General features: G+C 52.7%; 1 protein-coding gene across 1 annotated transcript in view; it reads right to left on the reverse strand.

Moving 5' to 3' along the window:
* Window positions 1-2,282: 2,282 nt before the first annotated feature.
* Window positions 2,283-13,964, reverse strand: part of ZBTB7B (zinc finger and BTB domain containing 7B) — a 52,002-nt gene continuing 40,320 nt past the window's right edge. Inside the window, exons 2-3 of the mRNA XM_033135993.1 lie at window positions 5,500-6,490; window positions 2,283-3,114 (exon numbers count right to left, since the gene is read on the reverse strand). Of these exons, the coding sequence (XP_032991884.1) occupies window positions 2,616-3,114; window positions 5,500-6,490 (1,490 nt within the window). The 3' untranslated portion in view covers window positions 2,283-2,615. The remainder of the gene's footprint in view (window positions 3,115-5,499; window positions 6,491-13,964) is intronic.

Raw genomic sequence — 13,964 nt, forward strand, 5'->3', positions numbered from 1 at the left:
CAGTCCAGTGAGGGCTGAGCATTCTCAGTGGCTGCACAGTGCAGGAATCGCGGTTAAAGAATCCGAAAGGTGACTGTCCAGGCTCCGTTTGAAAACGGAGAGAGTCCACCAGCTTCCGAGGTGCTCCGTCCCCGCTGTGAAAAAAGTTCTTCCTAAGGTTTAGTCAGAATCTCCTTTCTCGCCATTCGAATCCACCACTTCGCTTCCTCCCCTCTGGATCCTGCGAACCTTGGAGGTGCTACGTGGATATAATTATTACCCCTTGGTAGAGGAAGGAGGAGTTTTGCTCACCGCATATTTTCCCTTACAGTGCAGGAATTTGTGCAAGACACCGTGTTTTTCTTCTGGGGGGGACATAGGAGTACGCATACCCCTAAACATTTGTGAATCTTTGTACTTTTGTCCATTTACTTATTTATTTCCCCCGTTTTGGACTATAAAGTGTCCAGTGGCACCTCCTGGCACACGTAATGCAGACCCTTGCGCAGCAGATAATGCAAGCCACTTTGCCCCACCTTTTCTGGGAGAATTTTTGTCCATGAAGGCAAGCCCCCCCCCTTACAGACACCAACGCAAACCCAAAATTTCCCCTGCTTTCCTTTTTTATTGTCAAGCAGCCTCAACGGACAACAGTCACCGGGAATACCAGCACATTAATAATAATTAAAAAAAACAAACCCAAATGAAATGGCGGGGAGGGGGTGAACACCCCACCCGTCTTTTCCACATACCCGCCCCCCCCGCCAGCCATCCAGGAAAATATGCACATTTTTGCTAGCGCTCCCAGAGAAAGGCAATGAGGAGCAAGAGTGTTTTTCTCATTCATCTCCAGCTGTTCCCCCCCCCCCAATAACCAAATCGCTGCTGCAGGAAGAGTCTAAGAGGAGGGGGGGTCTTCAAGACAGGGAAGACAGGGTGAGGTGTAGCTGAGGTATTGCAGGGTAAGGTGGAACAAGCGTTTTTTTGCACTTCAAGTAGGCTAAAGATTCAAGTTTAAACATACAGGCACTTTAAAAAAAAGTCAGGGAAGACAACATGGGGCTCTCACCAGAGACCCCGCCCTCCCTCTTTTCATCCGCTGAGAGGCTCCCCCAAAAAAACACCTGCGGGGAGGGTGGGGGATGATTGGGAAAGGGTTGGGGGTGGAAGGGAAAGCAGAGTTTGGGGAGGGGGGAAATAATATATTACATCATCTCTTAAATATAGATTAAACTCTGTGCTAATACTCTAGGGACGGACTTCTCCCTGCAGTCCCCAAACGCTGCCTCTTTCCAGCCCAACCCACCGGCTGTTTTGCCCCCTCCAGAGAGGTGAGGGCCCCCACCCCGGAAATCTAAGGAATGTGCAAATGGGGGTGAGGGGCAACGAGTTAGACCTGATCCCTAACCACCACCGAGGAGTGTGCCAGTCCGAACCCTCTCCACCCTCAAATTGCAGGCCAAAACCCTAGTGCAATGGTGGAGGAGGAAAATTAAAAGGGGGGTGTCAACACAACGGGGTCATTGCCTTTTTGTGCACCTGACACCTGTTGCTGTGGAATGAAACTTCTGTGGGGAGGGGCTTTTTTGGGGGGGAAGGAAACCCCAAGTTGATGGTCCACCCCCCGCCAAGTGCTAAAACCTATCTTCTTGCAATGAGTTCTGGGTCTTGGTGTGGAAGAGCTATGGGAATGTGGGTCAGAAGCCTTGTTTCGGGGGCATCCTCCTACCCCAAACAAACAAGCTGGGGTGGGGGTGGGGGGACGGGTTGCTGCAGGGACCAGCCCATTGCACTGTGCAAGGACGCCACCAGGAAGCGTCGAAGGCCGAGCGGGGTTCTCTGTGCAAAAAAGGAGGTGCAGTTGATATAGGGTGCAGGGACCGTCCCTGGGTGGTGTGGAAAAAACACCCCCTGCTTTCCCTTCCCAAACCATGCAAAAGAAAGGTTGTGGGCCCCCCCCCACTTGCCCCCCTCTCAAAAAGCAGCTGCCAGTCTCAGGGCCCAGAATAATATAAAGATCTTCTTTTCTTTCGTCTGCCTTCTCAGAAATAAAATTCTCTGGAAAGCCAGAGGCAGGGATCAAACCCAGGAAACCCGGCACACTCCTATAAAGCTCCTCAACATCTTCGCCTTAAGAAAAATAAATAAATCTAGTCGTCCCCTCCTAGCCTCCCTAACATGGGGGTCAGAGCAGCCCCCAAAAGTGCAGGGTCTGGGGGCCACCAACCACTCCCCCTTCCCCAAAGTTATATAATTCTTGTTTTCTTAGGGGGAAAAAAATCAGGATTCCCTCCCACGCCACCCCCCTCCCAAAAAGCACTACCCCTATTTAATTGCTTATTTCATTGATCCTGAGCATATGAACCCTCTCCCTTGCGTTTCTGCCCTCCCACCACCCCAACCCCACCTGCTTTGGTTCATAACTGCCCCGTACCCCTTTGAGGGGTTGCTAAAGGCACCAAATCAGTGCGCCAGGGTGGGGCGGGTCATAGTGCATCTCTTCTCGGTTGCCGCGGCAACTGAAAGGGTGGGGAAATAGTGCATCTCGGCCTGGACCACGGCCTAGTCCCCGGAGTCGCCATGGCAACGGCCAAAGCAAAGAAGGCCTGAGGCCTAGTCTGGGGGGGGGTGAGGCCCTACGCCGTTTCAGCCGCAGCCTCTGCCTCCGCCGCCGGCCCGTCATCCGTCGCCATTCCCTCCTCGCGGCCTTCCTCCTCGTCTTCGTCCTCGTCCTCCTCTTCTTTGATGTGAGGAGACAGGGCTTGCTGGGCACGGGCCGGATCCCAGTAGCCGCGGGCGAGCGAGAGGCACAGCCCCTCCGCCTGCCCATTGGTCAAGTCGTGGTCGACCGAGGGCATCCCCGCGGCAGACAAGGAGTTGGGCTCGGGATCGGGGCCGCGGCGCCGGCGCCTGGTGCGTACCTCCAGGCAGTTCTGGCCCTTGAGGTGGCGCTGCAGGTGGTCGTCCTTGGCGAAGGCCTTGTGGCATAGGCAGCACTCGTAGGGACGGGCGCCCGTGTGCAGGTGCAGGTGGTTCTTCAGGTCGTAGCTATGCAGGAAGCGGGCCGTGCAGTGCGGGCAGGAGTAGGGGCGCTCTCCCGTGTGCTTCCGCATGTGAATCTTGAGCTTGTCGTTCCTGCAAGGGAGGAGACAGGAGATTTGCATCAGCAAGAGCTTAGGGACACCTCTGCCCGTGGCCCAGCAGCATCTTCCTTGCTTGTGGGCAACCTCCGTTTCAAACAAGAGGGCTGCTAGTCCTTATGAAGCGGAGAGGAACCCAGTGGACCACACAGAATTAAGGCTGGGCGATATATTGTCCGAAACTGGTTTGAAGTCCACATTGTGATACTGTACTTATTTTATAATTTTTGACCTGGCAATATATCAGACCCTATTTTCAAGGGACAGTCTCGGATTTTACAAGAAGCCATCCTGGTTTCCGATTTGATTCCAGAATGTCCTGCTTTTCCATAGGTAAAGGTACCCTTGACCGTAAGGTCCAGTCGCGAACGACTCTGGGGTTGTGGCGCTCATCTCGCTCTTTAGGCCGAGGGAGCAGGCGTTTGTCTGCAGACAGCTTCCGGGTCATGTGGCCAGCATGACTAAGCCGCTTCTGGCAAACCAGAGCAGCGCACGGAAACGCCGTTTACCTTCCCGCCGGAGCGGTACCTATTTATCTACTTGCACTTTGACATGCTTTCGAACAGCTAGGTTGGCAGGAGCTGGGACCGAGTAATGGGAGCTCACACCGTCGCGGAGATTAGAACTGCCGACCTTCTGATCGGCAAGCCCTAGGTTCTGTGGTTTAACCCACAGCGCCACCGGTGTCCCTTTTCCTCAGGAAGTTCCTATTTTCATTGGGGAAATTTTAAGAGGATATGGAGTTATCCAACCCCCGAGCCATCTAAAAGCAGGCCTGTATAGTTTAAAAATGTTTAATGTTTTATTATGTTTGGGGCATCATAGTCAGATGGGTGGGGTATAAACAGTAAATAATAATAATAATAATAATAATAATAATAATAATAATAATAATACATCCCCATTTTCATCAGAGAAATGTTGGAGGATATGATATTTTGAAAATCATGATTTGTGTGTCTGTGCGCTATGCAAAAATTGCAATGCCTGAGCATTGGCCTTGCTAGCAGGGGCTGGTGACAAATGGGGTCCAAAAGCAGCCAGAAGGGTGCAGTAATTGTTCAGTTACCGCTAGATAAATGCAGAATGGCCTCTAGAGGGAGGTCTAGGACAGGAGAAGCCTCTGAAGTTTGGCTATATAGGCAGGCTCCCTTGACTGCTACAGATGGTACAGTCCTCGCTGCCTGTCTCTTCACTGCTGACAGTTCTAGGAGAGGGAGCACCACTTTGTGCAGGGTTAAAAGGTACCGTTTATTTTAAACTTCTGTTCCCCTTCTGCACAGCTGGGGGGACGGAGGACGGACCAAGACAGACATCTGGGATAGCTCAGTCTGTAGAGCATGAGACTCAGGGTCGTAGGTTTGAGCCCCATGTTGTGCAAAATATTCCAGCATTGTAGGGAATTGGACCAGATATCCCTCGTGGCCCCTTCCAACTCTACAAATTCTACAATTCGAATAAAACCAAGCCAGCATGGCTTAAAAAAATACTGGGCCGGATTCAGTAGAAGCCATGGACCTGAGTCACTTTAAGCCTGCTGATTTCAATGGGTCTTTTCAGAGGGTGACTAATGGCCCATTTACAAACAAAAGCTGGGGCCAAGCTTTTCAGCAGAAATGGGAGTGATAAGGTTTTGCCCCAGGCCCCATCTGCACTAGCCATTTAAAGCACTATGATACCACTTTCAACAGCTGTGGCTTCCCGCAAAGAATCATGGGAAGTGTAGTTTGCTAGGAGCGCTGAGAGTTCTTAAGAATCATGGAATGGCAGAGTTGGAAGGGACCACGAGGGCTGCATCTAGTCCAACCCCCGGAAATGCAGGAGTCTTTTGCCCAAGTTGAGATTAAGAGCCTCATGCTCTTAAGAGCTGTTAGGAGACACACACCCCCCGTTCCTCCCCCTGAATGGTTTAACAACCAATTCCCTTTCCCGGGGGAAATTTGGGGTGTCTGGGTGGAGAGATGTAGGTTGTGCACATATTAAAAAAAAAAAAAACCCTCGGATGTAGCCTCCCGAACAAAGATCCAGAGTTACATCCATTAATTCCACCTGCTCATTGTCTCTTGCTATATCTACCCCTGGGCATGCCAGCCCCCAGAAGGTTCCCCGCAAAGCAATGGGGCCTTTGGACAGAAAAAGCCCCCTCCCCCTCTGATCTAGAACCTCTTCCTCCTCCTTTGCAAGGAGCTGTGTTTTCAACAACATGGCCAACATCAAAAGGAGGAAGTTGTGGCATTCCCCCCGCCCCACCTACACTCCCATGTGGTACAGTCTGTTCTCTCGCACCTGCCTCACCCTGCTGCCGGCGCCAAGCCAAGCTGCAGCGGGCAGGCGGGCACAGGGAGCCAGTTTTGAAAGAAGGGGGGGGGGAAAGGCTCACCGCGTGAAGCGGACCCCGCAGACCTCGCAGGCGAACGGCTTCTCCCCGGTGTGGGTGCGCATGTGGCGAGGCAGCTTGCCCGCGCCGTGGATGACCTTGTGGCAGACCGGGCACTCCTGGGGCACCTGCGAGCGCCGCTTGCGCACCAGCTTGTCCGGGGGGTCGAGGCCCAGGGACGGCCCTTCCGGGTTGAGCGCACGCATGTAGGTCATGATGTCATGTTCGGTGGCCTCTTCGTCCGAGCCCAGGTCTTCCGGCGAGAGGCCGGGGGCGTACGGGTACGGGAAGGCGCGAGAGGGCGCCAGCACCTCGTCCTCGTGGGGGTGCACGAGGACTGGCACCGGAGAGGCCTGGCTGGGGGGGCTCGGCCGCTCCTGCGTCCCCGTCGAGGAGGGGGACGGCGACGGCGACAGCTCGGCGAGGTGGTTGTTGAGGCGGGAGCCCTTGGCCTGTAGGAATTTGCGGATCTTCTTGCTGCGGCGGGGGGCCGGGTAGACGGGTGGCTCTGGCAGGTCGCCCTCGGCGTTGGGTAGGGTGGCAAAGGCCTCCAGGTAGCGGTGGGCGCGCTCGCGGGAGGCATCATCGGGGACGGGGGCTTCCAAGCCGTTTCCTTGCAGGATCTCGATGCAGGCCTTGATGACGCAGGGGATCTCGAGGATGCGGGCAGCCCGCAGCACCTCTGCCAGGCTGCCCGTGCTGATGGTCAGGGTGGCAGTGTAGGCAAAGTCCAGCAGGGCGCCCAGCGCCTCGGCCCCCACAAAATCCAGCTCGCAGACGCCCATGCCGGGCCCCGCGAAGAGCCGCCGGAAGTAGCGGCTGGACGCTGCCAGCACGGCCCGGTGGGTCCGGTACTCCGATCCCTGGGCCCGCAAGGTCACGTCGCAGAGAACCCCCCTCCGGCGTTGCTCGTTGAGGCTGCCCAGCAGGTCGCTGCTGTGTTCTGGGAAAGGGATCCCAATCAAGTCGTCTTCAGGGCTGCCCATTGCCTCACCTGCATGGAAAAGAGAGTGGGGTGGGGCGGGGAGCAGGGATGTTAGCACCAGCCAATACAGACAGCATTTAGGTTTTGTATTTAAAAGGCATTCAAAGCAAGGTGTTTGGCGACAGACAAATCATTTATTTTGAGAAGAGAAGTTCTGATCAATTCATCCCTCAAGTTGCAATCAATTCCTTAAACTCACAATCATTTACTAAGGCTAACAGAGGGTTGCGTTAGTCCTGTTTATTATACATTTCTTGCATTTAAATCCCACCATTTCCCCCCCACCCCAGGTGGTGTACATGGTTCTCCTCCTCAAACGGATCCCCACAATAACCCAGTGAGATAGGCTGGGCTGAACAGCAGTGGCTGGGCCTAGGTCACCCACAGTGAGCTTTGTGGCCAAGGGGGAGGGCCGTGACGGCTGCACCTCCAAGATGGAGGTGAGATTTGAAGAAAGGCCTTCTTAGTGCAGGGTTCACCTTTCCCGCCTGCCTCCCCTCCAAGCCTAAATCAAAAAAGGGTTGTGTTTCGCTCGCTTTCCTCTTCCTTCCACATGCCTTTTCCCTTTGCGCCATGTCTTCCAGAGTGCAATCAGGCGGGTCGCATTGCGGTTGTCGTTTTCTTAACTGATCTTACATAAACTCTTAGAACCTTTATCATAGAACTCTTAGAACCTTTATCATAGAATCACGGAATAGCAGAAGGAATCTCGAGCCCAACCCCCTGAAATGCAGGAAGAATTTGGCCCGACACGGGGCTCGAACCCACCACCCTGAGATTAAGAGTCTTACGCTCTCTACCCAATTTGGTGGGGGGGGGGAGAGAAGACAACATAGAAGCTTCAGTTAAATAAAGCAATAAAACCCAGGCCGCCTTCAGGGAAGATGGCAGGTGTACGTGAAGAAACTCAAAAAAGAACAGACACACACGGAAAGGAAGTGTGCAGACTCCGAGAGAGCACAGCACTGGCTTCATCTCAGAGCGGGAGGAAGTCCCTCGCCCCCAGACGGTGCAAAGAAGATCAGGGGCCTGATAGAGACAGGGTTAGAGGCAGATTCCTAGGAAAGATAGGGCAGTTCCCTCCTGCCACCCACGACCCATGGCATTTGCGAGCCTCAAACCCTCCGCTCTCAGGGCGCCCGAGGAGAGAGAGGGGACCCAGAGCGAAAGCTACAGGGGGAAGGAGGGGGAGAGGTCTCAGGTGGCCCTTAAGGCCTCTCAGCCTGACCTCTGGCCCCGCCCACCACTGGCATGTGGCCCCCCACAAAGGGAATGTGGCCCTCAGCATAGCCTCTTCAGCCAAGCCGTTCCCTAGACCGGCCTCCTGGCCTCCACAGGTTGTGAATGACAGCTCCCAACCTCTGGAGGAGATTGGCTGCCCTAGATGTTCCTAACAAGACTCCATGGGGCTTCCCAGGTAAAAATTCTGATTGTATGTTGTATGCGCTTAAGAGGCTGTGCTGGAATCATTTCATATGTGATCCCTGATAGGTTGGGACACAATCCAGGACAGGAGAGGGAGGCCTGTGGCTCTCCAGAAGTTGCTGGACTACAACTCCCATCATTCTCTGAGCCCTGGGTCATGCTGACTGGGGGCTGACAGGAGTCTAGAAACCTCCAGTAGAACTATAAAGATCCTTAGTGCTGTCAGGGAGGTCCCAGGTGCAGTTCCTCAAGAAAGGGGGAGCATTTCCATTCAGTTCACATTTTAAGGCAACCCTACCTAATTGAGAGATTTTACTTTCTTGGGCTCCATGATCACTGCAGATGGTGACAGCAGTCATGAAATTAAAAGACGCCTGCTTCTTGGGAGGAAAGCAATGACAAACCTAGACAGCATCTTAAAAAGCAGTGACATCACCTTGCCAGCAAAGGTCCGTATAGTTAAAGCTATGGTTTTCCCAGTACAGTAGTAAGGTATGGAAGTGAGAGCTGGATCATAAAGAAGACTGATTGCCGAAGAATTGATGCTTTTGAATTATGGTGCTGGAGGAGACTCTTGAGAGTCCCATGGACTGCAAGAAGATCAAACTTATCCATCCTTAAAGAAATCAGCCCTGAGTGCTCACTGGAAGGGCAGATCCTGAAGTTGAGGCTCCAGTACTTTGGCCACCTCATGAGAAGAGAAGACTCCCTGGAAAAGACCCTGATGTTGGGAAAGATGGAGGGCACAAGGAGAAGGGGACGACAGAGGATGAGATGGTTGGACAGTGTTCTCGAAGCGACTGGTATGAGTTTGGCCAAACTGCGGGAGGCAGTGGAGGATAGGCGTGCCTGGCGTGCTCTGGTCCATGGGGTCACGAAGAGTCAAACACGACTGAACAACTAAACAACAACAACCTAATTTTTGCACTTTCCAAAATGATGTGAGAACTGAAACACAGCCTGCGTTCAAAATTTGCACTCCCCTGAATTTTATGATGCAGTTTCTCCAGCATATTCTAGGCCACAGCCTTCTTCAGCTTTGGCTCCTCCCCAAGCTGATGTCGGACTACAACTCCCATTGTCCCCAGCCAGCTCAGGCAATGGTCAAAGATGCTAGGAGTTATAGTCCAACAACTTCTAGGGTGTGGGGAAAGGATGATGGCGCAAACACTGTTGAGGGTAAATTGTGCTTTGGGTGCAAGTATTCGTGAAAACACCCTACCCAAACATGCATTATATTAGGGGGAAATGCTCTGCAAAGAAAATGTGCCTCTCTGGCAAACTGCATACGAAAAATTGGCACAGTAGGAAAAATTCACAGCGAACGAATTTTCATTTTTTTGCGGGGGGGGGGGCGGGACGGACGGACGGACAAAAAAATCAAACAGTGGTAGAAATGAGAAACTGAAATGAAAAGGGTTAGCTTGCCCCCTACCCAATATTACTTAAAAGACGTTAATTTTTAAGAGAGCGCCAGTGGTGGCGAGAGCGTCAGACTAGGACCTGGGAGTGACCAGGGTTCGAATCCCAACTTGGCCACAAAGCTCACTGGGTGATCTTCGGAGCCAGTCACTGCTTCACAGCCTAACCTACCTTGCAGGGTTGTTGTGGGAAGGGGGGGGGGAGAGCAATGTATGCTACTTTAGGCTGCTTGGCTAAAAACGTGATATACAAATGAAAGTAAAATAATAATATCCACTGTCCTCCAAACTCCCTCTGGCACCCTCTAATAATGTTTCCCCTGCTGCATCCTGTTCTCCCACCCACCTTTCACCCAGATAACCTGGGTGCCAGCTGGGCAAAGATGGTGGGGGGGGGGGGAGAGAGAGAGTCGTTGTCGTGCCTCGCCTTGTTCTCAGAAGTCGGAACGGGGCTGCCTTGTGGCCGCTCCCTGCCTGCTTTGGGTGCCAGCCAGCTGGGCTGTGTGTTTGCCTTCGATGGGGCAAGGGTGGGTGGGAAGGGGACGGGCTCCAAGCAGGGGCAGCCGCTCCCCTCTCTGCCAAGCAGGCTCAACCGGCCGGGCAAGGGGATGGGCAGGCAGGCGGGCAGGCTGGCTCTGCGGGGAGGGGAAGAAGAGCGGTGGGAAGGCGCGCAGGGGGGGGACGACGACCTGCCAGGCAGGCGTGGCTTTTCTTCCTGCAGGAGCACTCTGACCCAGGAGCTGGGCGCGGTCCGCGTCATGGCAACGCCCGGGGGATGCCAGCTCAGGCAGAACTTTGCCAGCCCCTGCCTGGCATGGAGCAGCGTGGGGGGAGAAGGAGAGAGAGAGAGAGAGAGAGGCTGGCTTTGATTGCCTTCCCTCAGGGAGGGGCGCAATGGGGCAAAATGCCCAGGCCAGGCCTTGCTTGGTCTCCTCTCCGCGGTCTCTCCAAGTCCCAGCTAGCAGCCGCCCTAGCTCTCCCAGCGCCCCACTCCTTTCCCACACCGCACGCCCGGCCCTCTTCCCAGCCCCCACCCCAAGCCTCGTGCTCCGATTCCTCGTGTCTAAGTGCCACTGCCTTTGCCCCCTTCCCTGCAGGGTGTCACGATGTCAGGCGTGTGTGTGTGTGTGTGAGAGAGAGAGAGAGAGAGCTTTTCCTGTTGAATTTCTGCCTGACAGCTCTGAGGACAGGCAGAAGCTGAGCAATCGCAGGTCACCTGCTGCACACAGTGTCTGTGTGGCACTTCGCCTGTTGAGTTTCTGCCTGGCTGCTGTGAAAGAGGGCAGAAATCGAGCAGTTGTGTGATCTTTGCAGCAGGGACCAGGTGTGGGGAAGAGGGAGAGCTGTGTTTTCCCTGTTGGATTTCTGCCTGGCTGCTGTGCAGGAAAAGAAACTGAGCAGCTGCACGGCCCTTCCCACTGCAGAGAAAGGTGACCAAACAGCACTTTGCCTGTGGAATTTCTGCCTGGCTGCTGCTGCAAAAAAAGCAGGGGGAACAAAACAAGGCAGCAAACCATTGCTGAGAACACAGAAACCTCCGCTCTCGATTCCCCTCCCCTCCCAGGGCTGGGAATAGAACCCAGGAGTCCTGAGATTACCCACGAGGCCTTCTCCACCTGCCCCTGCGGGCACAGGTGGGAGGCAGAGGGACAGGCTGAGCTGCAATTAAGCCATCATGCCCCTCTGGGTTGACAAACCCTGACAAACGCCAATCAGATTAGGAGGGATTAGCAGGAGGAGCAATCGGCTGGGATTAGAGGTGGTGGTTGTGGCACAGGCGGAAGCCATCAGGGTTGGGAAGAGAGCTGGGGGGGAGACTGGCAGCGTCCAGACGCAATCAGCTATAAGGGCTTTGCAGGCAGAGGGCCCTAAAAAACTGCACAGCGGGCAGAAATTTAACTGGTGCAGCCACTTCTGGGAAAGCTTCACCCGGTGAACTGCTGCCTGCTAGGCAGTTTATTGAAAGCATGGAGCTTTTATCAGAAAAAGCAGGAGGAGGGCGTGACTCTGCATCTGCGGCAGAGCCGGCGCAAGGTCAAATCCTCTGTTCACTCCCGAAGAGTGGCATTGGGTTGGCTCCCCTTACTCTAGCCTAACCTACCTCGCAGGGTTCTTGCAAAGACTGCGAGAGGGGGTGGCCCTCCTGCTGAGCCCCTAGAGAGGGCAAAAACGAGAAAGCGCTAAAAATGAGTGGTAGCATTTGGGACTTTTTAGTTTAAATGCAGCGCAGTTAATCTACAGAACTCCCTGCCACAGGAGGCAGAGATGGCCAACAATCTAAAAGAGGTTTAGACAAATTCGTGGAGGGGGAGGAGGGCTATTGCTGGCTTCTAGAGGGCGACAGGCTCCTCACACCGATGTAAATAAAAGCATGTTCAGTACCCAGGATCCCCTCTACAGTATTGTATAGTCAGGGTGAGCACAACCCACTTTTATCGCCCGCACATCCGTACATGCTATGGAGAGTGCCCTTGAGCATGTCAAGAGCATCGCCACGCTGCAGAAACAACAGACAACATGCCCAGTAGATAGGAAAACAGGGCCGCTTCAAGGTGTAAAGCAGAAAGCATGGACTGGGGGTCCCCAACAGTTTGGGGGGGCAGGGGCATATAGAGAAACACCCATTTCAAAGGAACACCCCCTGAGCAAAAGTCAAAATGCCCACACCCAGCCAAAACAAATAGAAAGCAGCAGGCACACCTATTTGCAGGACTCAACCCCCCAACCAGTCAGTGTAGACAACGGCAAGGTATAAGTCAACTCCCCTATGTTCCCATGGAAGAATCATTCCCATAATACCATGAATGCCATCGTCTGAAATACTACTAAACTGCATCATCTATGACCCAAACTCACCATCTGCTTAATATTTCATGGAGGAAAAAAACATGGGGACAATCGTCCAACACCCTGATTCTCCCATTATTACTTTTTGCCTTCACACTGTTCCCACAATGTGTCTCAGTGGGCAGAGCATCTCCCAGTTCAATCCCCATCCTCTCCCAGAAGAGCTGTTCCCATAGATCAGGGGGTCAGCAACCTTTTTTCAGCCGTGGGCCGGTCCACCATCCCTCAGACCATGTGGAGGGCCGGACTATATTTTTTTGGGGGGGGGGGGAATGAATGGATTCCTATGCCCCACAAATAACCCAGAGATGCTTTTAAAATAAAAAGCACACATTCTACTCATGTAAAAGCACCGGGCAGGCCCCACAAATAACCCAGAGATGCATTTTAAATAAAAGGGCACATTGTACTCATGTAAAAACACACTGATTCCCGGACCGTCCGCAGGCCGGATTTAGAAGGCGATTGGGCCGCATCCGGCCCACGGGCCTTAGGTTGCCTACCCCTGCCATAGATTATCATGAGGACTAGAATTTTATGTGTTTCAGTGAACGCCAGAGCTCCTAGGAGGTGGGATTGATTCTTAAAGCACTCTGGGAACTGTAGCTCTGGGAGGAGAATGGGGGGTGGGGTGCGGTCCACCTAACAACTCTCGGCACCCGTAACAAACTACAGCTCCCAGGATTCTTTGGCTGTTTAAAGCGCTGTCATAGTGCTTTTAACTTATGGTGTGACTGTGGCCTCAGTGAACAACAGATGCAGCGGAGTCTATTTTGCATGTCCTTCTCTATTAGTTTTTATCAAGAAGTGAGGAAAGGTTTAATATATCCCATAATACAGTCCCTCCCTGGTCCCTCCAGAGTTTGTATAAATTGGCAAAGTTTTTGGGCACAGCTATCCTTAATAGACTTCTTAGGATTGCCTGAAAATATTGCCTGGAGTGTCTAATATTTTAATTCTGATTTTCAGTTGCATTCATGTGCATTCAGTTGTTATAAAATGTTTTAATGGTCTGTTGGCTGCTGATAAAGTAAACTTCACTTTCAGTAAGATTTCCGTTCAGTGTATTTGGCACCCCAAAATCTTCATCCAGATGTTCTAGACAATATCTGCCATCACCTTCAATGTTCAGGGACGTTAGGAGTTGTAGCCCATCTGCACCTGGAGGATCTGTGGTTTAGGAAATGCTGCTCAGGAAATGCACCTGTGCCTTAAGAGGCAGTGTTGTATAGTGGTTAGAGAGCTAGAAGATCCGGGTTCGAATCCCCACTCAGCCACTAGGCTAACTGGTTGGCCTTGGGCCAGTCAATCCCCTCTCTCAGCCTTGTCTACCTTACAGGGTTGGTGAGATAACAGAAAGGGCGGGGTGTAGAATAATGTACGTAGGGCCCCTTGAAAGTTTAGGGCAGGGTACACATTTAACAACCCAAATAATGTACCGGTAAATAAAAATTGCCTAAACGCAGGAATATCCAGCTCAATTCCAAATAACTTGGTTGACAAAGGTTTGGGGTAATTTATTCCGGTTTAACTGTGCATTTGATGCAAGATTTAAAGATAAATCAGAACTGCAGTGTATTTATTTTTAAAATAACATGCCCTTTTGCAGCTCGCTGGCAGAGATAAAATGGAAATGGAAACTAGAGAATGTGGAGATGTTGTGTTCAGATGTTTTTGCCCAAGTTGTTCTGGATTCATTGCTAGTAGTAGTAGTAGTCCAGATTGGAAGGCTGTGGAACATGAGGAATCGAGAACTAGGCTTTCAAAGATGAAGGGACAAGCCAGTATCC

This window comes from Lacerta agilis, chromosome 17 (genome assembly GCF_009819535.1).
Source record: "Lacerta agilis isolate rLacAgi1 chromosome 17, rLacAgi1.pri, whole genome shotgun sequence".
Taxonomy (NCBI): domain Eukaryota; kingdom Metazoa; phylum Chordata; class Lepidosauria; order Squamata; family Lacertidae; genus Lacerta; species Lacerta agilis.